General features: G+C 42.6%; 1 protein-coding gene across 1 annotated transcript in view; it reads right to left on the minus strand.

Annotated features, from left to right (window-relative positions):
- The window catches only part of LRP6 (LDL receptor related protein 6), a 134,851-nt gene extending 119,047 nt beyond the window's left edge, over positions 1–15,804 (minus strand). Inside the window, exon 1 of the mRNA XM_086758108.1 lies at positions 15,539–15,804. Within this exon, the coding sequence (XP_086614234.1) occupies positions 15,539–15,593 (55 nt within the window). The 5' untranslated portion in view covers positions 15,594–15,804. The remainder of the gene's footprint in view (positions 1–15,538) is intronic.
- Positions 15,805–27,381: the final 11,577 nt, after the last annotated feature.

A 27,381-nucleotide genomic window follows, 5' to 3' on the forward strand; every position in this document is an offset into this window, starting at 1 on the left:
TTCCTAATGCAACAAAAGGTTAAGAAAAATAGTACAATCGTATGAAGCAGACAATCACATCCTTTTAAATCCACTATCAAAGAACATTTCTACCTTTCCCTGTGTTTACTCAGGCAGTATAGCAACACATGCTGTGGCATTTAGAAACATACTGATTGGTATACCAGATGCTCCTCCCCCTGACACCACACAAATTCAACAAAAATCTTCCAGATTTTTTCATCAGCATAGGTGGGCGCTTTAAACTTCTAACAGGATACATATCCTAACCGAAAGGCTTACATTTATAGAACCGAAAGTAGGCATGATTGAATAATGTCAAGGGCTACACTGCCAGAAAAGATACAGTTCCTTGTACGAGAAACTCTCACTGAAATCAGAAATACTAACACACACTTCAGAAAATTCAAAAGCTCATTTCGAAGATGAAACTACTCCCCTCATTACCACAAAATTGTTTCTCAAATACACTGCCACATGCGTATTGGGAGAAGCAGAAGGAACAAAGAAGTTCCTTAATCTACCTCTAAATAAACAAGTTCTGCTGTGTATGTTTGGAAGCTTGTTACTTTTTCTTCCTTTTTTTTTTTTTTTAAAAACAAAACAAAACAAAAAACACCCACCGCCTAAATTGTTTAGACTGTCATCCTAAGTTTAGAAAGAGTGAATAGAAATTGATTTATGAGAATCTTTAGATAGAAAGTTACCAAAACAGGAGGAGAGTGGAAGATTTGTTTGTTTTTAATAATGCTAAATTTGTATTTCCCCCTCCAGAAAGCAGGTTTCTATTGTGCAACAAAACATCTACTTTAGAGATTACATCTCCATGGAGAAGGGGGAGACTTCTTTAAATTAGAAAGTAGAATCCTTATATTAAGTAGGCTTATTACCTTACTATGCCATGTCCTTGCCTTCCTTGCATAATTTCCCACTCCCTGAAGATTTTAAATTAATTACAGTAGAGTTTCTTGAAGTGCAGGTTGCTTATGATGACTGCATTTTTCAGAAAAAAAGTATTCAATAAATTGAAAGTGGTAAAAAATAGATACACAATAAAACCCTCTACTTTTTAAAGCCTGCATGCAATTGCAACCTGAAAAATCTAGTTAATAGTCAGCTCAATGTTATCTAATGCACCATAGGAAAACGTGCAGCCAACTGGCAGAGCTCTCTCTAATAAGGTAGCATGCCTAGCATCTGAAAAAAGGTAAATCCACGCACAAATGAGTACAGGTTCCATTATTATGTGCAACACGGAGCAAGAGTATCCATGCACACAGCATGCACTGAATTGGAATACCGGGCATGTCAAGTGTAATCACTGAGGCCTGAAGGCACTGCTGAGCCTAACACAACCGCATTGCATAGGTTATTCACTTCTTGCTGGAGCTCAGATCTGGCTGAGGAAGGACTGGAGAAAACATCCTTTTCATGAATGATACAAGTTACTTGAATGACCACTCAGAAGAAACACAGCTACACTTAGCATGTGAGGTTCCATGCAGATTGATTCAAAGCCGCAACTTGTAACACATTCCGCAGGGCTGGCAATTGAGGATATGAAGCTTTCCAATTTATTGCAACATTCAGCAATGAAGCATGCATCACCAAAATAATAAAAAACAGGTTTGTTTCCCTACTCACTCCAACTCTTCCTGGAAAACATTAAGACTTCAATATCCTATAAAACCCAATTCCTGAAGTTGGCAGCATCGGTACGTTGTATCATCTTTGCCACTTACTTGATCCAAGCAGCAATGCTAAAAGGAAAATTGTGGCAGAAGATCCCATCCTGCCCCATATAACTTACTTTAAAAGAAACACAGTACACTGAAAAAACAGCTTTCTTGAATAATGAAGTTATGAACTATACTAATATGCTAAGGGACCGAGTGGAAGAGACACTCCTTTCAAAGCCAGGCAACTATTTCGCCATTTAAGTTATAATAGGGCAAAGAGATACAACTCTTTTTTTTTTTTAAGTAGTCAAAGCTGAACTCTTTATATATGTTTCTATTTCCCTTTCTATAAGCATCATAAAAATACATATTATAACTGCAATAAACTGTAATACATTGAAAAGAAGTACACATTTTAAAAAGTAAAATAAAAAACACCCAGATTGGAAATCAACAACTGAAACAGTAGTGAATATTACCACATCCTCTTGTCACCTGAGAGGTCTACACATAGTTTATTCTTCTATTTAAAGTACCCAATACAGAGCAAAAGTTAGCTTTAGTTATAACACAAGACTTTTTTTGTATCCACTAGCAGGAACAAATGTTTGCTTAGAGAACACAAAAGTTACAAAAACTGAAATTTAACACATTTGAACTGCAACAAAAATAATTTAAATCATAAGAAACTCCTGTCAATAGTGAGTCAGAGCCTAACTGCTTCTTAACTCTGATATTCACATAACACCTTCCCTAACCTTACCACATTCAATATTAAAATCCAGCCACTGCCTTTTTCGCCCTACCTTTACAACTACAATTCTACATCAGCATTCTTCTCCTCACCACCAAACTTCAGTTCTTGTACCAAATATTTCACTTGGCTGCAGCTCTTGTCTCTCTCCTTAACATACTGAAAGTTGCTAATCCCCAAGACACTTAAGTCTGGTTTCTCAAATACTTTTAAAATTAAGTCTTGCTTTGTACATCTGATTTGTCAGTGTCTGACACTGGCTTAAAAATGCTGCAGCCCAAAGAATGCAAAGAGATAAACCAACATGAAAAGATCACTTTACCAACTGAAAATGTTTCTCAGGGTTTTTTGATGTTTAAATGTCTACTTTAAGCTGCCAGAATTTGTCCGGCTTTTCTGTAACTGGTCCAGAGGCCTTTTCCACAAGTTCCCGCCTGCTCCCTTTCTGCTTTCAATGATCCATGGCACCTCTGCGTGTCACAAGGTCAGTGTTACCTTCAACACGCTCATTCTCTTTCACTGACAACGGAATTTGGCCTGGTTAAAGCAATTAGCATAATCTTATTTTCCCCAAACCCTGTTTTCTCCATCGCAACCCCCAGCAATGCTGTTGCACCCTCTCACTTAGTTAAGGGCCCCTCCCCAAGCTGATTCAGATCATTACGTCAGTGAAATGTTTGAGTGGGTTAGTGAGTTGAATCAACTCAAGAAGTGGTCCAGCAAACTCCAAAACTAACATAAGGCAAGCAGCAGGGAGTTGGAAAGGGGAGCAGCTCTCCTCCCTTTTGCTGACAGGCTGCTAGATCTGCTCAAGATGCGACTGCAGCCTCACCCTTTCTCCTTGGCTCCACTTTCAGATGTTGGTTCCCGATCTCTCTTTTGCATTGGTACTGGCACTTGTCCCACACCACAGTGAGACAATATGGGAGTGAAACCAGCAAAAGGCTACTATGCTCTCCCCCGCCAGCCAAAAAGTAGGTTTTAGACAGCCATCATCCAGAACCAGTTCAGAACAAAATCAGGTAAACATTATGTACTAGCACACCAGGGAAAGGGAGGACTGCATCAGCTTTGACAAATCAGCTGAACCAGTTGCTTGTGGACCTCCAATTTAGGAACAGGACTCACCAAACTAGAGGTGGCCACCATAATTGTGGCAACCTGCCCCAGAATCCCAGTGTGGCCCAGCCAGTAACACTGGGAAACCGCTCACATTGTGGAAAGAAATATCCATACGGGAGTCCACTGATAAGAAACCCATGCATCGTTACATTGGAAGATTATGTCCTTGAGGTGAGAAGGGAGAACTCCCTGTCTTAAGTCTTGCTGAAGAATTCTGAGCATCTAAAGGTGAACTGATACTGCCATGCACACTGCCACGAGGATGGCAAGCACGAGGACTGGAAAAGAGGAGATGCAGTGATGAGATATGTCAAGCATATCTGACATATGTCCTCTGTCCTGGAAGAGGCACAGTAAAGCATGAAGGATTTGCCAGATGCCTTGATAGAATGACATGACACTCAGCCCACAAGAGAAGGAAAAAGCAGATAAATGGGTATGGATAACCAGCAAAGAGTATTAACTGCAACCTCCTCAAAACCATTCTATACACAAAACTCCTTGTATGTAAGACAATCTTCCCCATTCCCAAGATGTCCCACAGAGAGCCAACACAAGAACAGAAGAAAAACTCTCTCGATAGACACAAGGGTTCTGGCATAGTCTATTGTGAGGACTCTTCCCTTTACTCCCCAGGTTTCAAATTTCTTCATCATTGCTTATGCTTATAAGAAATTTTGTATATTTGTTATGTGTGATTTTTTTTAGTTTTGCTGCTCAGTTTTGAGGAGCAAGAACGAAAAGGTTGAGGTAGCAGTGGGAATAAAAGCCTGAGAGACTTGTATGAGATCAGGAGATAGGGAAGTTGCAAATGAAAATGAACTTCCCCAAAAAGCAGGGACCCAGCCTCAATAAACTTACACAGAGGTGGTTCCTATTTTCAGACAAACAAAAAATCACTAGGAAATACATAAGAGTTTCAGCACAAGTGGCAGGACAGGATTTTACACTAAGTACTCCATCACAGCACCTCTCCTGATTTATTCTACACAATTCACAATTCCACAGAATTTTTTTAAAAAAAACTAATTAGCTGACTTAACAGTAGCCCCCATTCCACCTTCCCTGTGAACAGACAGCTCTCCTCTCTGAACCACCTTGCTCTCACAAATATACTTGCAGGACATAGCAGGCAACCAGGATTTTAGTAAAAAAGCATAAGGCAGCCCAAGCTTGTCAGAAAGGACCTTTTCTCCTCTTTTCAGCAAACCTAAAATGTATTCCACATGCTAAAGCCATCCAAGGGCTGTTCAGACGGTAACTCAAAAGGTCACAGGAACAGTCAGGCTTGCCAGTGAATGAGATGAGTAACATCATCAGTGCGAAAGCAAAGATACCAAGCAGCAACAATGGCACTTGGATTGTGCAACAAGCTTTTACTGTTACTTTTGCAGGCCTCTGGCCAGATAGGAACTTTGGAGACGAAGACATCCTGCAAGGCTAGCTGGTACAAAGGCAGTAAGTCATCCTTTAGCCTGCTGAATAACAGGAAAAAACTTCTATTACTGAAGAGCTGGACAGATGGAGGCAAGAAAATGGGAGACGAAAAAAAAATGGAGTACAAGTAAGGATAGAATACCAGGTCCAGGCATAAAAAGCAAAAAAACCTGACAAAATATAGCAAAAAGCAGACATGCCCGAAGTACACCAGATATTCCACCATATCACAGGCAAACAACTTTCTGAGTGGCAGGCATTGCCCATCAAATCATCCTGTTAGAAAAAGCCATGGAGCCAGCAGTTAGTGATTTCCAAATTATAACAGCATGTCTCCTCTCAGTGTTAGGTAGCACACTCACACTGACCCACTATCACAGCAAGGGAAAGGTGACTCGGCTCAACTTTCTGTAACATTGACTATCCTACTCTGAAGTTCTTTCCACTGCACTCTCATGGGACTGAAACACACCACTTTGACTGGCAGTTGACATCTTTACAACTTAATATGCTGAACCTATCTTGCTAACAACAGCCTAGGATGAGCAGAGAGCTATGCTCCCTGGTCAGGCATCTGCTTGCAGCTGCATTGCCATAAAACACTACCACCTTCTTCCATTACCCTGCTGCTTACAAAAGGGAGTCACAAAGTGGCAAGAAAATAAAGGTTACCTGGCAGCAGTACAGTACACTTTCTTGGGCCAGTAGTAAACTCTGGAAAGCGGGAAGGCTCAAAGGGATGCGTGACCGTGTAGCACAATGATCTATGCTAATGTCTGTGGAAACTCTACATTACACGTCTCATTTCCTTAGGTGTCCTCATAACCTTCTCCCAGTTTCTCAAACAGTTGTCAGAATAACACACAGCGCTGCAGATGAAGTCATACCAGTTCCACGCACATTGGCAATACTTGCCCAGTTCTACTGGAAACACCCACGCTTATATCAAGACAATCTGTTTAATGAAAAAGTTAGTATGCATGTAGACGGCTGCAAAGCATCTCTTGTCTGCAAGGTATGTTTCTGACAGTTCTCCCAAGCACACACCTTTGCTCAGGCAGAAAAAGAAATGCTTGTTTTGCTATACTGCACCAATTAGAGTCTCACATATGAATAGGGATGATATTTTGCAATCCAAACTTGAAGCCACATCATGACAGACAGGACAACCTGATCACACTGAAACAGAACACTACCCTTCACACCTTCTGGCCTCATCATTTCCTACACAGTTTCTAACTGTACGGAAACAAACTGTTGTGGTTTTGTTTAGTGAGGGGGGGCCTAAGCTGGTGGCTTCTGCAGAAAACTGCTAGGAGTCGCTCCCCTTTGTTCAGTGGACTCAGCTGGGCCTAGGACAGACCCGCTGCTGGCCAAGGCCGAGCCGACTGGTAGCAGAGTGTTCCGTGATAACGCCTCTGCGATAACGTATTTAAGAAGGGGAAAACAGGGAAAAAAAAAAAAGAGAAGATGTGAAGAAGCTGAGCGGGGGCAGAGGCGCAGGCCTCACAGGCCTGGCAGGCCTCATCTTCTGGCCTCCCGCTGGGGGACCAACTGGGCCCGACTCGACCCAGCCTGGCTGCAAGAAGTGGAGAGAAGATGAGCTGGATGATGTGAAGAGATTCCGAGAGGTGTTTGCCAGCTGGTTCTGAAGAACCTTTCTTGTGAGAGGAATGGCTGCAGACGCCAAGGTCAGTGAAGAAGGAGGGGGAGGAGTAATGCGGCTCCTGGCCAAGATTCCCCTGCAGCCTGTGGTGACGACCATGGTGGAGCAGGTTGTCCCCCTGCAGCCCATGGAGGTCCATGGAGGAGCACAGATCCACCTGCAGCCCATGGAGGACCCCACACCGGGGCAGGTGGATGCCTGAAGGCGGCTGTGGCCCATGGAGGGCCCACTGGGGCAGCTGTTCTGGAGAGACTGCACTACAACACAAACCAAGAGCCTCTATCATATCCCTCATGAAGCTGCTGAAAGTCTGTGCATTGCTTAAGTCCCTCCACAGAATTAGAACACTGAGGTACAACATTGTGATGCTGTGACGGAGGCAGTTCATTTCCCAAAGCCTAGGAAGGCGAAAGGCTGCAAAATACACCTTCTATACCCTGGCAAGCTGAGACGGGAATACTCCAAAGTTTGTTGCTAGTCTGGAGCAATCACAGTTCATGAGCTGCTCCAGCCTGGACAGCAGACGTGTTTGGGGGTGCACATTCAGCTAAAAGTGGCCTGGCAGCGTCTGCCCTCAATCACCACTTGCCTCCATAGCTGCAGTATCCTAGTTATACTGGCAGACATGCTGTGGAAACAGCCCCAGCAAAGGGGTCTCACCCAGATTGCTAATAGTTTCACATGGACCAAAAAAATCCACACCCTGAGCAGCCTTGGTTGGTTTGCCTTTAAATTAACAAAGCCTTTTTCCAGGTTGACAAGAAGTTCATAGGCACTGAGCTACCCTGAGATGACTTTCAGATTTTTAAGCCAGCTGGTATGCCTACTACTTAAAAAAAATTTCTTAAGTCTGTCAGTTTGTCTCATAAGGTTAAAAAAAAAACCCAACAACAACAACAAAAAAAACCTAACCTTTAAATTAATTTATTCTGTTTTGTGTTGGGATCTTCAGTTTGTTTAGATTTTTAAAGCACTATCAGGATGTTGCTGTAAAGCATGAACACAGAATTTAGCACAAAAGACCCCAGCTGGAGGACAGAATGACCCATAAAACAGAAAAAGTTGCCAACACTGATGAGTACACCACAAAAGTAAGTGACACCCCTCAGCTGGGAAATAATAGTGGGATTGATCTGGGGTGGAGCGGTTAGGGGGAGCAGCAGTACTGCCTTGAAGGGTTATTATTACATTTTCATCCCCACTTCTCCACAATTCTTTAACAAAGAACATATCAGCTATCCAATCATTTCTTTGTGGTCTACTTTCCAGACCAAGCTTGGTGAATGGTATCTTTTATGGTTCATCCATCATAACAAATACTGACAATAATTGAGATTTTGTTTCTCTTGCAGGTAAAATACTTTCTTCAGTACAAGAGAGTATCAACAATTTTGCAAAAATATGAAGTATTGACAGTGAACTAGAAAATAATTTTGTAAGAAAATTTAAAGAAAATACTCACAATGCAAGTTTAAAACAACTTTCCACCAGCCAAAGAAGGTTCTCAAACCAAAATTACACTTTAAACAGGCAAATTCTTAAGACTATTAAGTTTACTACAGATTAATAAATAACAATTCCAGTACAAATAAACAGTTAGCTACTTTTTTTTAAAGGATAAGAAAAGATGTGCACAAACATCAAGAATTTTGAAAATCATTGCACATTTGATTTTTTTTTGAAACACAGTTGGACCTACATGATTTATTTTATTTTAATTTTTTTAACTCTCAAAACCACTCGCGTCCCAGCAGTATTAATATAAAATCTTCCAAGAGGCTAACATTAGATGTAGTGATACATTAAAAGAAAACCAAACAAACAAAAACCACCAAAGAAACCAAAACAAAATGCACGCTCATGCAGGGTCCTTTGAAAAAGGTGAACAATCTGATCTTTTTTGTATTGTATATGCCTCATTTCTGGCAATCCAAACCAAAAATAAACAAATGTAAAAACACAAAACCACCCAATCTGGAATTAATTTTACTTATGAATTTTGCCATTACCTACAGGGTAAAGACTAACTGTTGAGCCTCAATTAAGTTTCTGAGTTATTAGAACACCAGTGCATTTTCCAAATAGGCATAACAAAGCTTAAAAATTCCTACATTTCTGTTCTTCTTAATATTTCTGCTCTATAAATCCATGTGTGGACAAGAGGATTCTTGGATTTCCAAAGTGTTAACATTTTAATTAACACTAATACTATGAGTACAAGCAAGATTTTTATTCACTGCTTTGACAGAACAAAAAAGGAGAAACGTCTGAAATGCTACAACACTTGACATTTCTGTTACCTTCCACATATTCTTAACTTCCATAATTCAAGCAAACACATCGGCCACCTTCCAGAAGCACGACCTCTTTGACAATGGACAGGTTTATTATTAAGGAGTTATGAAGGCTTAAGCAGTTTTAAAAAAAAAAACAAAAACAAACAAACAAACAAAAAAAAACAAAAAAAAAACCAACCCAACACAAAAACCCCACCATGCAAATTGCTTTTTCCCCTGGGAACAGGGTGGGGGGCTGGGGAGTAAGAGGAAAAATATAAAGAAGAAAATTACATTTCAGTATCATAGAGAAGGAAAACAAATTATTTTTGATTAAGGAAAATTATATAGCTTATAGATTAAGACTTTCTGTCTCAAATGTGATTACTTTTCAAATCTGACATCAAGAGCTCACACATGGCCCTCATAAACAGAATTAAAACTCTAATCCCATTTCTGCCACATTGATTATATCACGAGGGAGTAATTCTATTTAGGTAATGTGATCCTGTAACAAGATACTAAAAAAATCTGTACGAATGTAGCCATTTTCCATGTCTGTTTATATTAAAAACATTTTCTTATTGTTCTCTCCATATAAACAATGAAGCTCAGAAAGCATTCCATCTTTTAAACTGACATGCTTCTTTCTCTGAATAGTTTACAGCATTTTGCAAAGGAAACAAAGTATTACTAACTAAACCATCACTTCTTTTAACTTATACTTTGAATGGTATATTCTTAAAACTGTACTAAAAATCAAATGGGAAAAGGTGTTGCAGTATTCCTGTTCCATTATAGACTGGTAGGTTTGACTCTATTTCAAAACTGAGGGGAGACTGTGCCAATTACATTGAAATAGAAAGGCCTGCAGCAAGAGAATTACCAGGAGACAAAAAACCCACCCTATTTTCATAACTGTCTCACAGGAGAACATAAGGAAAAGGAGAAATGATGACAAGCTCATTTCTGCTTGCAAACACCATCACTGTGTTCAGACCAAGTTCTGTCCACATGGAGCAAATATTGAGGCTGTTCACATTGTGAATCTCTTGCCATAAATATTTATAAACTACAAGAATATCTAGAGAGCTTAATGAAGGCTGTGTCAGCTTGCCTGCCAAATCTATGAGTAGGAAAAAGTTACTTAATATTTAGGGTGTCAATATCCAGCATTTATGTATAATCCATCAGAGATGCAATGCTTTCCCTTTCCAAGCCCTGGACAATTAGCACAAAAGAATGACACAGCTTCTTTGTTTGGAGTGCTGCATATTCTGTAACTCTGCATGTGGTATACTCTGAAACTATACAAGTGAGGTAAAAGTTAAAAAAAATATTTCACCTAACAGCAATTACCCTGTAGAAGAGCCATAACTACAAAGCACTTGGCACAGGCATGGTGGAAGTACTCACTGCGTGCTCATCCTAAGCCTCATGTCCACACACCAGCAGTCACCCTTGGTGAGGCACAGCATTCAGGTTCAAGGGCTCAACTTTTAAGCGAGCAACGCGCGCTGCTTTATATGAACGTGAACAGACCATCCCTGAAGTCTGCAAGGCAGTTGCGTTCCCCCCATGTCTTTCTAAGCAACTTATATCACTGAGTGGTAAAAGTCCATCTGCGGGAAATTCTTTAGTAAATTCTGCTTCACTGGCAACAGTTGCCTTCAAAGTACAAATGGCCCTCACGTGCTACCAAAGAAGTGGGTGGCAGCAAGGAATTTCACTAGCCAAATGTAGTTTACTAACCAAATCTCTCTCAGGGGAGCTGGCTGAAGCATCAGGGCTCCCCAACAGAACGTGGAGAGGAGCTGAGCACGCTCCCAGGCACTGCAGAGCCACCAGTTCAGTCAGAAACAGGAGTATGCAACAAAGACTTAGTAACAACTGCATTTCTGGTGCCACTCAACAATAACACGGACCCCTCCCTATAGTACAAGGAAGTGAACTCTTTTGAAGAAGCCACCAGCAAAGCAACCCAAGTATTTAGCATTTCATATGAAATTAATGAGGTTAAATATGCTAGGGACAAAGAATATAGTGTTTAAGTCTGCAGACAGGCTGCCAGAGGAGATGAATGGGGACAGATCAGAAACTGAAACCTGTTTCTCCCCATTTTCTCCCCTACTCCACTCCCTCAGAAGGGGAAAAAAAACCATTATCTTTGCTCTACTTGATTTGAACTAAAAAGTAAATCCTATATTACGTGCACTGCAGCAGATATTTTTGAAGCTGGCATTTTTGAGATGCGACATCATCATAAAGGTGGATTACAGATCTCCAAAGGAATCAGATTTCTCCAGCTCTCAAAGACACAGTTTAAAAGCTTCCTATGCTCCAGATCCTGACCTATCCTCCTGAAAAGAAAAAAAAAAACACCAAACAAAAACCAAAACACAACCAACCCAAATCTCTACCTACAGCTTCAAGACAAATTCCTCACCTAGAACTCAGGGAATGCAGATGTAATCAATTCACTAGGGTAAAAGGAAACATGAATATGATTAATGCCCCTCTAACCAGTATTGGTGTGAAACACGAGCACAGCTTTTCACCTGAATATATAACTCCCACTGAAGAATACAAGAAGCCCATCATCTGCATACATCTCTGACCAAATATACACAGCTTCACCCACATATCCAGAACTCCCCTGTATCTTCAGTGCATCTTGCAAAAAATGCTACTTCACCTTACCTCCAAGACACAGTAAAAAACTCCATCAAACTTTCTAAGTCCTATTTTTTCAGTTTTAAAGAAAAGCTAAAGCAATCTGATGATAAATGAACTATATCACAGAGATGCAATTGCAAAAACTATTAAAGTAATGGTGGATTTTGTAACATCTTAGATCATGCTAATTTTAGACTGCTCTATGGAGAGATGAAAGAGGAAAATGCATTGGAAATCACAGACAAAAGTACACTGATTTCAGAGGAATCATACAATGACAAAACATGACTAGAATACGATTGATTCAAGCTTAGGTGAAGAAATAGACCATAATGATTACCAAAAAAAAAAACCAAAACAAACCACCCAAACATATTTCCAAGTCTCATTGTCAAAACTTAAGTATTGTACAGTCCTAGGCAAAGAGACCCTTTGCCTGAAGGTGAAAACATAGCTCCAGTTGGAAATGTTGCACTTCAACTCCAGCCAGAGTGCTTCAGAACTAAAAAGCCTATTCCTTGTCCCCTTCTCTGACTTCTAGTAAAAAAATACGTGCAAACACGTCCAGTCACAGCTTAGCAAGTCTCTAAACTACGTGCAAACGAGTCTATCTAAAAAGACAGAAAAAAGCAATAATGATCTGTTTATCAAAAGCAAGTAACAACAGATGAAAATCAATTAAAACAGTAGCAATATTAAAACAATAACAACAGATTAAAACAAACTCTCTTCTGAATGCATAAGAGGGAAGCAGTAGTTTTAAAATGCCGGTTACTAAAAAGGCATTTTCATTTCTTCACTAACTGACCTTAAGCACAGAGATCTGCAATGTTCAGTATGTCTGCACAAACATGATTTATAAGATTCCTATTCAAACAAGAGCTTTTTGCACTGTCTGCATGGCCAGGGTTTAAAAACAAAATAAAAGAGCAATTGCATGCTGACTGGAGAGTTATTTCTGGAAGAAAAGTAAGCCATGAATACTTGCAGAGGAAGAAGTCTCTCTTTATCACTTATTAAAAAGTTGAAACCTCAGTTTCACACTTATGTGTAGCTCCCTGACAGATGTGATGCTACTGCCATTGCCTCTTTGCAACTGTCAATTACCTAACAAGGTCCTGACTGGTTTCACAGCTGTCACGAAGAAGAACACAGCAAAGCTGCCATGAAGCAGCTCTAACTCACTCCTCCATAAGCACCCTCCGGGAGCAGCTTCAAGAAGCACTGCTGATGGTCAGAGAGGAGGAAGACCAATCCCCATATCAAACCAGGGGCCAAGAGAGGAGAACAGAGACTGGACTGTAATCAGGGTCAAGAGGTTCCAGGAAAGTGACTCCTTTCTTCCATCAGCCAGAATATGAAAAAAAACCAAAAAAAACCCAAACAAACAAACAAACAAAAAAAACCAAAAAAAACCAACCCACCAAAACCCACAACTCCAAACCACAGAACCTCCATGCAAGCTGTCGTGACAGTAACCTCCTGCCTCTTAGAAATCCAAATACCTGCCCCGAAAATGTCAGTAGGATCTGGCTTATTGCAGCCCTTGGATGACTTTGAAAGGTGCCTTGCCCTGTGCATCCATTTCTGGCTGGTAATGGCCTGGTACTTCTTCAAATCCTTATTAGTTTACAGGGCACTGCGCTTCCAGATTACCAATTTTATTCCTTTCCAGATTGGTAAATGAGCCTACCATAGTTTCCACGGACTAATGATCACAGTTCAGCTGCTGTAAACCTCTGTCCATGTGCTCTTTTTTTTTTTTTTTTTTTTTTTTACATCAACGAGAACAGGGAGGCTAGTTCTGTAAGCAGAGAGGGTGCTGCAATCCACAAATACACACTATTACATTTTCTGAGTTTTAGTTTCCAGCACTGTTGGCTTGGCATTTTTCACAGCACTGAATTCACAAACCAAATAGTGAACTTCATAACTTCACCTCTACTTTCATGTATAAACTTATTCATACTCATGCTGGCACTGCCTCTGCCTCATTAAGGAACTGCTGACACCTCTTCTGAACTCAACGCATCTTATTCAAACCAATTCTACTTGCATAGATGTTATTTATTAGTGAGGACGCATGCATTAAAATTTGATTTTTTGTTTCTTCAGAGTTCAGCTGTTCCCGCTGTTTATCACTATCTAAGGTAACAATTAGCCAGTAGGAAAATTACTATTGTGTCACAAACAGAAGATTACGACTTCAGGTAAGTGATCAAACAGCAGGAGATCATGAACACAGAAGAAATAAAAGTGCTGTTCAGATACAAATGCCCTTGGCAATAGACAAAGATGAGAGACGAGAAAAGAAATGACAGTCCGAATGGTTCAGAAACTGCAAGTTTCTTCAAAGTGTCCTATTAAGCATCATAAAGTATACAAAAATTTGCAAAAGCACACATGACTATTTCGAGATTAATTTGTAGAAATTGCAGTGACAATGTTATGTGACACTACATGACAGTGATTTCTGTGCTGTCATTTGAACTAGGTTAAGCAGTAAGTTGAGAGCCAAACGAATGGTTTATTAAGAGCAGGTATGATTGTTACTTAACAAAATTAACTAATCAAGAAACAGTTTCTCTCTAAACTCCAGACCCAAATTAACTTTTGAAAATCGGAGTTTAGCTGCCACAATAGGAGTACAAAATGTTACACAGTTCATTTAAATAAGTATACTTGTATCTTTGCAAACAGATACAATGTGGCAAACAGATGCATAGGAAAAAAAACGGTATGGAGGAGAGGAAAATTTTTGTTTTCCAGAGTACTGAGCAACTGGAAACTGAGCAGTTACTTCAGCCTATACCACCTTTACTCTAGCTTTTATTGAAACACACTAGGGCTGATGAATTTCCTGAATCAAAATGTGGCTGACTAACTATTAGCCAATAACCCCTTCCCTCATCTGCTATGAAAAAAACGCAAGTAAACAGCAAAATGATGGATGCAAACACCACAGGTGATTGCTTCCCAGAAAGACTGGACACAGAAACAGTTACTGTAGTTAGGCTTATAGCGTTAAAAAAAAAAAAAAAAATCCTCTGTTTTCTTACCAATTGTGCCCTATAAGACAAGAAATTTTGTTGGAGAGGCGAAGTGGAATAAAAATCCTCAGCTACTTTAAGTGACATCCCTTCGTAAGGGGCTCGGCTGCTGATTTAAAGCCGTACGAACAGCTGCGGCAGTTTACCAGTGGAACACAAACTTCTCTCAAGTCCCAGCGCAGAGCCAGCACACAGCTGAGAGGAGCGTTCATTCCTCTCTTCTCGCCAACTCGGCACGCTCGCTTCGCGGCGAGGAGGTTTTCAGTGAAAACACCCGTTCCTGGGCACTTTCCAAACCCCCCGTACCGAATACGTGAGGCTCCGCGCTCCCCCCACCCCCCCCCCCCACACACACCCGGGGGGATAAGACCCCACTCTCGGGGGAGTGGAAGGAGAGGAGCCTGGCCACAGTAACGGCGGTATCAGCCTGACACCGGCGTGGCCGAGCTGCTGCCCCACCGGCCAGCTCAGGGGGTACGGAGAGAGACTGGGAGGGGGAAAGGGGGGGGGGGGGGCGTCTTCTGGTTTAGGGGGCTTTAAAAAAAACTAAACAAAAACAAACAACAAAGTTGAAAACAACAATGGGGCGGTGAGAGAAGCGGCCGGCGGCCGCTGGCGGGGGGCTGGGGGGCTGCTCCCAAGCGGGGCCGGGGAAGTTGCTGGGGAGGCCGGGGAGGCCGCGGCGGCGGCCGGGCGAGAGCGCTACCCCCGCGCCGGGCCCCGCGCCCCGCCGGCAGCCAGGCCTCTCCCCTCCCGCACGCCCAAACATGGCCCCTCGTCACCAACCCTGCAACTTTTCCCCCTGCACACACCCCCCCCCCACCCCACCACCACCACCACACGCCCCCCGCAACCCCCGCCGCCGCCGCCCCGCTCACCTCTCATCAGGGAACAAAAACTGCAGGCAAGTAGGCTGCGCAGGACGGCCCCCATCTTCCCTCCCTCCTCGCTCTCACCGGCGGGGAGGCGGCGGCGAGGAGCAGCACCTCCGCTGCCAGTTCATGCTTCCAGGCGGGCGGGGGAGGTGGCGGGGAAGTGGCGGAGCTCGGTGGGGGGAAGGAGGGCGGGGAAGGGCGGCCGCGAAGATTTCCCCCTCGCCGGTCCCTAGCAGGCCACTTGCCCCGCCGCGCCGCCGCGGGAGCGGGCGCTGCCCTCCATGCCGGCCACCACCGCCGCCGCCTCACCGCAACCGCCGCGGCCGTTCCCCCATCCACCCCCTCCGCTCGCTCGCTCGCCCGGCCTCCGCCTCCGCCGGGCGCGCACAGGCGCAGGGATACAGTCCTCCTCCTCCTCCTCCTCCTCCCCCGGCCTCGCCTCCGCCTCCCCGCGCCGCGCCCGGACGGCTCCCGGCTCTGCGCCCGCCCCCCCCCCGCTCCCCCCGCGGCACCTCTCCCGTCAGGGAGGGAGCGGAGGGGCGGGGGCGGCCGCCGGAGCGCGCAGCCGCTGGCACAGGGGCAGCCTCACACACGCGCCCGGCCGCCCCGCGGCTGACAAAAGCCCGGCGGGACCGGAGGACAAGGCAAACGGGCCAGGTGGCGGCGGCAGCAGCAGCAGCAGCACCTCCTGAGGTGCTTGCCCGCGGGCAGGGTGAAAGGGTGAGCGGACACGGCGTCCGGCACCGCCGCTGTCGCATTCCAGCGGGACTACTTGCTGCCGCTCCGCCGCCTGCGATGGGGCTCGCGGAGCAACACCGGACCGGGAGGGACGGAACTACTTTCTACCACAGAGCAGAAGCGGCGGCGCCAGGACAAAGGTGGCTGCCGCTGTTCCTCTGCCAGGTGAAGGCGGCTGCGGCTCGGCCGGGTGGTGCGGGGTCCCTCAGGGCCCCCGGTCTCTCTCTCCGCTCCTTCGAGCGTTGCCCGCTCTCCGGGAGGGACACGCTGGCTCCGCCGAGGCGAAGGTTGCGGGCCCGGGGCCCCTCCGCCCTTCCCCAGGGCCTGGGGCTCCGGTCAGCCGCGGGGTCACGCTGGCGTTTTGGCATTTATCGCCCTGCGCCGCCCCGCCGGTTCAGTTAGAGACAAAACTGGGGAGAAACGGGCTGAAATATTAAGGCTATCGATCGGGGGGGGGGGGGCACATGGGAAACTGAGCAACATGATAAAATGAAGTCACAGTTACTACCCCCAGTGTGGAGAGTTCAGAGCAATAATCTTGATCTTTCCCAGAGCGGAGCTAGCAGGCGTTCCTTATCGGGAGGGATTGCTGCTGTTTGGCTGATGTAATGGTGTGTGATTTATTTCCCAGCACTGCTGGGGGTGGCTGGGGTTTTTATTCCTGTTGCCGAACTAAATGTAGTCAGCTGGGTTTGTGCTGCTTGGAGCAGTAGTTACAAATAATAATAGAAAAAATAAAATGAGTGGCCAATGTACTGTGTTTAAACATCTTATTCTTTTCCCCTATTGCATCCATGTAAGCACACCCTTTTCTTTCTGAAGAAGCTAAAAAGTTACAGTTTTGTAGTATACACTCACTTTAAAAAAGCTTCCCTCCTTAACCTACTTTGCTTATTCCTAATAATGAAAAATGCAGCTTTCTTGCATTTTCTCTAGGTTAGAAAATCTACTTCAGGGTTTCCACAAGGAACATTAAGTCTAAATGTCTACATCACGTTCTCCTTCTCTCATGGAGTATGACAACTGGTTAGTAGGATAATTATACGAGGCAGAACAATTTACAGCAAAATTTGAGATCCTTACATTTGGAAGTCTGTATTCTTTTCAGGATTATTAGAAACTTATGGAAAAATTTAACTTTTAATTTCATATCTGTTGAACATACATTTTCATAGCTTTTCTTGTGATTACAGTAGGAGATAACATCTGAGGCAGATTAAAGGCCTGGGCATTGCAGACTGACTTTTAACATTAGGTTCCTGGAGTCATATGATAATATCAGACTCCCAGCTTTTACCGGGGAAAAACAAAAAAGAACCCAGAGCTTTTAATCAAAATAAGTGTATTTCCAACCTTCAAGGTTGAAAAAAAAAAAATTTTCAAAATGTAAACAGTGCGACTCAACAGCAACACGTGCCTGATGCCAGGTCTGCATTACAAAATGTTGTCCTTGACTCTGAGACAGATGAAATAGCCTCCTCTGTTACTGCGCTATCAGCTGGGAGTATTAGCAAACTTAAGCAAGATCCACATGGATAGTGGAGGGTAAGGGCTTCCCATGCAAAAATGTACCTAAACAGTAGATAACCTGCATCTAACCTTGTTGTCGCCACTAGATTTTGCAGGAGCCGGCAGAAGGAGCACACTGTTAAATTGATTTTCACTGTTAAATTTTAATCAGAGAAGAGAAAGAGGTTTGTGGGAGTATGCGTTCGTATTTTTTCCTTGTATACTGTACACTCATAATGTTGCACAACCTGTGATTAACCTCTTGTGAAGTACGGCAAATCTGTAATGAATTCTTCATAGCTTAATCACACAGTGCGCAGCTGAGGAAAACCTCAAGCCTGAACCCCTGCATCACAGAACAGATTTCTCTACATGCCATTCCCTCTCACATCTTATCTGAAACACTCTGGTGTCTTGACTATCTCCCTTGAGAGCCTGATCCCCTGCCTGGTTGCTCTTATTCTTAAAGATGTCTTCCCTGCTGTCTGGGCTGACTGGTTTTATTTTTAGCTTTCAAACATTATGTGCTGTCACCCCTCACACTGGTGCATAATTTGAGCCCTTTCCTTTCCTGCTAGGATTTCCTCTGAGCCATTTAATGATTATTGTCTTCACCTTCCTCAGCCTAGCCCCTTTCCTCCACGACCCACATATTCCAGCCCAAGCAGCCTTTTTCGAACGCATTTTTCCATCAATACTTAGGATTCAAGACCAAGCCTGTGTCATAACTGTTTCTCAGCTTTACTTCTAGTTCATACACGTAGAATTAACTCCACGGTACAGGTTTCTACAAAGTAAAATAGAAGGCAAGATTACCACACATGGAAAAGCCTCTGACAGGCAAGGTTTCTCTTGAGGTGATTACATTCCTTTATTTGAGCTTAAAGTCAAAGTAAATGGGAGTGGAGAGGGAATCTCTCTTTTATTTTAGAAAGAAGCTCCCCTTGTTGGATACAGTTATTTTCATTAACCTTGAAAAGAGAAACTTTGGTTTGCCGGCTCAAATCCAGTCTGAGGCTTCCAACCACTAAGAAACCTGCACAGCCTTACCCTTACCTCCAGACCTAGATGGTGGTTAGATGATACAAGAGCTTTCAAAGTTTTTTTTTTTTTTAATAATCAGGTTGGTTCCCTGTTTTGGTTGGTGGCCCTGCCTCACAAGCCAGTTGTGTCAGCACACAGGGCAGCAAAGGATGGCAGCTGGAGCTCCTGAAACCAGCAGCGATTGCCAAAGTCAGTCTGTCTTTGAACTGCGCCCTGACTTCCAATGGAGTCAATGAGATCTTTTGTAGGACTGGGACCCAAGTCCCTAATGAGCAAAAGCTGTTAGAAGATGGCTGCTCAGCAAATGAATTTGTGGCTGCCCACATCACAGAAACCACTATCATAATTATCTCTCTCGCTGAATGTCTCAACAAGAATTAATGGGCATGGCGTGGTGAAATCCTGGTCCCTCTGAAGTCAATGGCAAAACTCTCACCGACTTCAAAAGGGCCAAGGTTTCATACTGAAACTAGCTCAAGTCCTCTCTTGCCCCCAGCAGGAAAGTCTGCAGCACCGTAGCTTAGGAAATGGGACGTGAAGTAGTGATGACTTCACCAATGATGCCTGTTACAACCATTTTGCAGATAAAATAGGACACCCTGACTTGCAGCATCATTGCCTTGCCACTTTGCCTAGGTCATAACAGTTTATAAAGCAAAATGCTTCATCCAACTCTTCCCCAAAACAAGGTCAGCTCTAATAAATGTGATACATATGCCTGATGAGGTTCATCCTGTTCCGAGAGTGCAATGGATTCACCATGGTGTTCCTCCCTCAATGAAGAGAGTACCAGATCCTCTAGTCCTTCCTAAAGTTCAGTAACAAGCAGATGTATTTTTTCCACTTTTACTCCCATACTGTATGAACTGCACTTTTTCACCAGGACATAGGCAGCTTACGAGCAGATTTCCTTGGACTGATAATCATGTCTCTATTCCAGAAATTTTCTCCAGGCTATGAGACCTCATTTGTCTTTGCAGTTACTGTCTGCAGGGTTCCCCACAGTCTATCAGACCAAACTAGCACTCCCGCTACTTCTGTGGCAATTTTCCCATCAAACATCCCATCAAATCCCTTTTTTTTATCACATACAGAGTTACCTCTTCTCCTTGCATTTCAGTGCTACCTTATTTTTCTGCCCGTTAAGTATAATATCTATTCTTTCTTTCCCATCTCATCTATCAGAAGAGGTTGCTTGGTGCCCAGGATGAGAACTGCGTTTCTTTGTGGCTAAAAAAAATCCTTACAACAAAAACTTCACAGAGGAGAAGGTGCTCGAGTTCAGCAGCCCTTACAGGCGAGCTAGTCCAACAGGAATCCAGCGATATCCCCAAGGGGAAATATGAAATAAGATGACCTGAAAGGCTTGGGCATTTTCTTTACGCCTTTGGAGGAGCGTTTGGACTCCTGCTGATGGTGCATCCAAGGTCAGGCTGTCTACCTACTACCTCTTTTCTCCTCTTCCGTCTCCCAGGGAGTTGAAAACAGCACTGCCTGAGGATATGCTTCTCCAGCGGTTGTGTTTTCAGTGTGAACCGTGGAGGATTCTGATTTTAATTTGGCACTGCCCAGCACACCACAGGGCAAGTCCAAGGCTTTCCTTGTGAATATTTAGCCATGGCTACATTTCAAAGCCAAATTATAAAAATGTCATTTGAGAAAGTTACACTTCTAAAATTTGTAAAGAATTTTAATGCTAGGTTGATACAGCGAAAACATCCTTTTAAAAGAGCTCACATTTCAGACTGACAGACACCAAAACACTATTTTGTTTTAGTTTGCTGAAATTTTCAAAACCAGTCAGCATCTGGGCCCTATTAACCATAGTGTGTGTGCCTTTTAAGCAACAACAACTTAAGAATATTTCCTTTTCAGTCCCATTTCATGGAGTTCAGCATTTTGCAATACACATCCATAATATTTACCAATTCTGCTTTGCACTGCAGCCTTTGAAGTTTAAAAATTAGTTACTGGTAAAGCATTGTACATTTGCTTGCAGTCGTTTAGCCATGAGGATTAGTAACTAGAATTTATGCCTATTGTCAGGAAAGGTAAGTCACTGTGTCACAGTAATTAGTAATCTTTCTTATAATAATTTTCAATCTTTATGCAATGTACACGCTGTGGCACGCTATCTGTGTGTAGGAAAGAGCTCATTTGCAACTTGAAATAGCCACTTCTGGTCTAAAGTGCAGTGCCATGGAAGTGCGGTTTATGTCAAGAAAAGAGACTCATCCTTCTCCAGTTCAAACTCTGGGAGGAAGAATCATATTTGTATTTCATATTAATATCCATGTTCATATTTTATTTATACTTCTACTTTTGTTTGTGTTTGTGGTTATGCTTATATTATTTATTTTCATATACAAATTAGTCTGCAATGCAGCCAAGACACTAAGCAGCTCAAGAATATGGATCATCAGCCGTGATAGCTCTTCAGAGGGTGGTGTTTTTATTAGCTGTTAGGTAAGCTCTCAACAGAAAAAGAAGAAAAGGAAGAGGAGTTCCTCAGAGCAGAAAAGAGTGCCCTCTAATGGTTAATCTTTAGGTTTAATATCTGCGATGTTTTAGGAAGCCCTCTTTTAAGAGGTTTGTAAGGTAAGGTCACACAAAAGCAAGATGTTGGAAGAATTTATTGTTTCAAGAAAAACCCAAATCTTTTTTACCTTCTTAATTGCTGTATATGGAGTTACTAAAAGTAAGGATGGAGGCATATTCTTGGTAACATTTTCATGAAATTACCATTACCTAGGATTTCTCAGAGAAAAATCGATGCCTGTGACAATTCAGAACTATAACTTGTACTCTGTTTGCTAAGTTTTATGTTCCATTGTGGGAAGCGTGTTTCAAGGCCTGGAAAGGCAGCATCCAGTAATTCCCCAGTGTATTTCAGAATCACTAAATTTTTTTTGTGAATGCCCTAGAGCATGATAGCACTCTTGAAGAAGTAAACTTCAAGGACAAAATGTTTACTTACGTTTTTATTTTAACAACAAAAAAATCTTTAAATCAACTAATCACAGTGCAGATAATAGTTTTAATTAGTCCTTGCTCACTTCTCAACTAATTAAATCCCAAGATAATCAACACTGGCTGATTCTACAGTTTGTCCTTTTTTAACAGGCCTTGTCAGTAATTTAGTTAGTGAATTTCTGGTTTATGAGAAACATTATGATCTTTGCCTCAGAGCTATAGGACTTGGAGGGACTGGCTGAGGTGGAAAGCGAGTGCCAAATTCTCCCCCTTACCCTGCTATCAACTGGCAGCAGCACTAAGTGCAGGGTGCGCTGTAGCCACCTATGCCACCACAAAAGATACTTGAAATACAGGCACAGGACAGCAAAAAAGCTCCGTACATGTTCACCCCTGCCATTAGCTAAAGTGTCTCCCATTGATGCCATTGCCCCTTAGAGCAGGAATGAATGCGGGTCCTTAAGCTTGCACTGGCTCTGTATATCAAGGTTTCCACGGCTTATGCCCTGTAACTCATTCTTCACATGATGAGGGGATGGAAGAGGCAATTATATATGATTGAGGTTTTTCATTTGCTGCTTTTCCATCTCCATTAGTTCTTTGAATAATTTCCTTACAGTGTGGACTTCGACAAAGACTCTTCCAGTACAGCTGGCAACTAAAAGTAGATAAGTGACCAAGGAAAAAACAAAGAAAGGCAGACCCACTCCCCAAATGTATTTGTTAAAGCAGTTGTGCCTGCTATATAGATGTTATTGAAGGATCATCATATTCCATTTTGGAATAATTAGATTCTATTCTCTCCTTTCAAGGGAAAAAAAAAAGGTGATTAGAGTAAGGCTATCCAATCCATTCCTTATCCTTCCTTCTTCCTCCTCCTCCCCAGTCAAACCCACAAAAACAGTATTTGGTCACATGGATCTTTGAATAAAAGACAGGGAATTGTATCTGAATAGCCCTGACTCATAAAGCTCCTTCCAATGCCTTTTTCAGCACTGGAGCTTTGCTGTTAATGCAACTTGTACTGATTTTTTCCTTCCTACAATTGTGAAAAATCTAATACCTTTAGAATGATCTGAAAAAGAGCTTACACAGAACAAAATCCCCATTTAATCTTGGCATACTAAGAAATCTTTTATTTGAACAATACATGTAAATGCTATTTTCCCCCAATTTTTTTTTTTAAGATAAGTAAAGCTCTAAGTGTTGAAAGAAATTATTATTTAGAGTCCTATCTTCATTTGTGGCTTAGGAATCTTAGCACTTTTAACTAGAGGAAACATTAGTGAGGGTATGTGCTTCCTCTGGTACACTGTAACATTATATAATGAACTCAGTATATCAAAAGGTGTTCCAGTCACCATTCATCCCTCAGCCTGTATTGATACTGGGGATTGCCCTGACCCATCTGCAGGACCTTGCACTTGGCCTTGTTGAACTTCATGAGATTCACATGGGCCCACCTCTCAAGCTTTTCAAGGTCCCACTGGATGGCATCCCTTCCCTCAAACGTATCAGCTGCATCACTCCACCTGGTGTCATCCACAAGCTTACTGAGAGTGCACTCAGTTCCACTGTCTATGTCATTAATAAAGATACTGAACAGTATTGATCCAAGAACGGACCGCTGAGAGACACCACTTGTTACTGATCTCCATCTGGACATTGAGCCATTGACTGCAATGCTTTGGATGTGGCTATCCAGCTAATTCCTCATCCATGGAACAGTCCATCCCTAGACCCATATCTCTCCAATTAAGCAACAAGGACATTCCACACATACTGTCACTTTTACAAAACAGCAAGGTTTGGGCAACCTGCACTTGCTCTCACTTTATTTATTTGGTTTACCCCACTGAGTGATCACAGTGTACAAGGAGAAGAGCTGTAGCTTTTGGTCCTGGTCAGTGTTCCAGCAGTTCCCCCGGTTTCTGCCCAGAAAGTCTGGAGTACTCAACTGTGCACCTGCCAGTTCTTTTTATTATTCTTTCCACTAAATATGTGCCGTGGTTTATACTCACATGAACACAAAATGTTTGAGACTCTTGCTTATGGTGTAGCTGGAACAACGGCCGTGGTTCTTTGAGAAAAACAAAGGACAACGTAATTTTTTTCTCTGAGATATTGTTTTTTATTTCAATAGATTCAGAAGGACCTCTTCATGAACGAAAAGCAGCCAACATTATGCAGCCTGGGTCCTTCACATATGGATCACCTGTTTATTATTTTGCTACATAGTCACCATTTCAAAAGAAAGCTTGAACATCAAAATTCAAGTTTAGAATACTATTCAATTTTAAACAGGAAGACCTGAAAACTAAAGCAAAACACAACCTAGCAAATACAAGGGCAAAGTCCCTTTTTCTTTCCCTGTGCAAAACCTCCACTCCTGAGCAACATTGGATAGACAATGGAATGGCTGTGCAGAAAAAGAAGGTAGAGGATAGATACTGAGTTGTCACAACTGATGGTAATAGGATGAAATAAATATGAGTTGAGCTGAGTTGATGATTCAAATAGGATTTGTTAAATTTTACGCCAAAAGACAAATGAAAATTATGCAGTCTTTTCCTGGAGAGACCTATCTTGTTTTACCGGGTCCGTTACGAGACCTGCAACTAAGGTAATTTCTAATTAGGACTTAATCAACATTCAATAAGGTGAAAATTAACTAAAAGAAAAAAAAAATTAGGGGCAGTTACAAAGTTATAAACTGTACCTCCAAAACAACACTCATCTTTTTAATTCACCTTTCCAACCTACTTTCCTTCTACAGTCTCAGCTGGAACGTAGGATGCAGCACAAGAGGCACAACAACCAGTCTCTCACTGGCCAGATGATGCACAGTGACTTGCTGTTGTGCAAGGTTGTGGACCCCAGCTGGTGCATCTACCCACTTTAACTCCTGCTGGGTGGCTGCCCAGGATAACCACCTTCTATGTTCCAAACACCCCATGTTTTACAAAGTCAGGAGTCACTCCAGACACGAGGAAGTAAGCTGCGCTGCAACTGCTTGTAGCACGTATGCACTTTGGTGGTTGCTCTTTCTGCTATTGCTGGTGTATGCAGACTGAGTCCCTGAAATCGCGTTCGTTATAAGTTGATGGGGCAGCCAGTGGAGAGGTCTGCTGTCACCAGTAATACCCATTTTTGGTGACTGCAAAAGCAGCATGGTACTTGAACTACCCTCAAACTCACCCTTGAAATGGAAGCTCCAACGTATTTCTGGAAAAGCTTACCCTCTCCCTGCTACACGTAGTACGTGGATGGACTTCAGCCTTCAGGCCTGTCACTTTTCAAACTCTACCGTCCTTTAAAACCTTCACTTGGAGGGCGTGTACCCTTGCTTTATGTATTTGTCAGCGTAGGAAAGCTACATGTGTATCTTGTTAAGTTTAGTGGCGAGCTGCATAACGTAAGCTGTTCTCACTTGTTTAAAACTATACCTCACAAGCAAATTATTTTTTGCCCTTTCTAAGACAGAGTGCTCCGTAAAGACAACGTATAGCAGATCCCAAATCTGGAGTCTTTCCAGAAATAGTGCCTGAGTTATCACACGGTGGAAGAACATTTGAACTCCTTATTTCGTGCCCTGAAACAAAACAAGGACAACATTGTCGTAGTTAAATAATCAGAAGCAGCTGGGAAAATGGTTTTTGGGTTCTTTCAGAAATTTTACCTCTGGGCTGAGAAGTCCTGTCATCCTATAAGGCAATTGTTTTGGAAAGTTATGAGCGACTAAGTGGGAGGACTTGACTTGTAACCATAAACTATGTGCTGGAGGACCTCCCACTGACATCAATGGGAGTTGCGTGCACAAAGACAAAGCAGCACACGGCCACCGAAGGAAAGGGATCGCCCCATTCCTAACTTACTTGCAGGATCCAAACGTACTGGGATCCTTAGTTGGAGGATCCAGATAACTTACTCAGAGGTTCCAAATCCTTACAGAGAAGGATTTCAGTAATGTCAGTGGAACCCTGATTTAGGGGTAGGGAAAAAAGGCTCTTTCATAAAAGCAAACAGAAAAACTTAGAAACTAACTAAAGAGCAGGCAAGCCTATAGGAAATCTGTGTCATAGTGAGAGTTTTCCTACAACAGTAAATGTTTGAACTTTGTCCAAATTTTCAGTCTAGGTGCTGTAGAGAAGAGTTGCAAAAGACACAGCGCCAAAGCCTAAGCACCACTGATCACATCCTTCTTTCAGTGTAAGTGGGCCCAGAGAAAACCTGGTGCTGCTCCTGGTGGCTTTTGAACGTTCAGCCAGAACTCTGCTGCTTCTCTGATGTGGCAGGTACCAAAAGCACCGTTAAGTACTTACACCTTGTATAGCCATCCTATATAGCCTAGCATTTTGAAGAAACACCTTTGTGTCCTTCAGAGTGACTGCTCAAACCAGCAAATATTTCAAAACATCCCTATGGTTTAGCCAGTCTAACCTACACCACCTTGAAATTGTTCTCGGTGTTATCTGCTTGTTAAATTTATTTGAGAAAATACAGAGTGCAGAGATTATCTGATGACTATTCCTGGATGTTGTCAGTATGATGGAATTTTCAACTTTCTACTGAAAAGAAAGCAAACCAAAAGGAAGAGGGATCAGAACACCTCAGATATGGCATATCTAAACTCTTTTGCCACTTAAGACAATGACATTTTATAGGTTGGAAGGAGAGAAGTAACAGAATGGAAGTTAATGCACAACTCTCAGATTTTTTTTCATTAAGTGAGCCAATATGCAGAAAACAGTGAGCCAGGGTAGTTGTACTGAAACTTAACAATACATTTTTTTCATTGTTTATAATATGTACCAAACACAAAGGTAAAAAGAGCAGCAGTTTTATGCTTTGCACTTTGATATCCTCAAGAGGTGTAGAGACCTAGAAGAAAAAATCAAATTTAGACTGTGAGATTAAGAGTGAGTGTAAGCTTCCTGAAGATGAAGAAAGATATTCAGTATATCCCAGTCCTTCAGGGGACCTACCCATCAAGAGCCTGGCAAAGCATCTGGGAAACAGCACGTACACTCCTAAGGGACGTGCAAGGCTTTTGAATGATGAGGGGATGCAGCTGTCCCATACCTGTCTATGAACAGGGAGGTAGAGAAGCATGGTACCTACATAAGAGAATGAGTAACGCATAGAAAGGGCCCAGCAGTCTAGGACAATTTCAGGAGTGTGATAGAGCACAAAGTATGTAGCTCCTCAGTATGAAGGGGTACTGAGTAGAAACTGTTGGCTGCAATAACGGCACTTTAAACTCTATGTACCAACATGGAGTGTGGGATGGTGGGATCAAAGCAGTATCTAATGGCATCAGCAGATTAAAATCCACTAAGATGGTTTTGCAAGAGGACAGAAAATAAGATTAAGTTTTGAAACTGTCTTCTCATGTAATTCTTTTGTTTTAGAATCATAGAATGGTTAGGGTTGGAAGTGACCTTCAAAGGTCATCTAGTCCAACCCCCCTGCAAGGAGCAGGGACATCTTCGACCAGATCAGGTTGCTCAGAGCCTCATCCAACCTGGCCTTGAATGTTTCCAGGGATGGGGCATTGTTTTGTTAGTTGGTTAATTTACTTG

This window comes from Chlamydotis macqueenii, chromosome 1 (genome assembly GCF_036417535.1).
Source record: "Chlamydotis macqueenii isolate bChlMac1 chromosome 1, bChlMac1.mat, whole genome shotgun sequence".
Classification (NCBI taxonomy): domain Eukaryota; kingdom Metazoa; phylum Chordata; class Aves; order Otidiformes; family Otididae; genus Chlamydotis; species Chlamydotis macqueenii.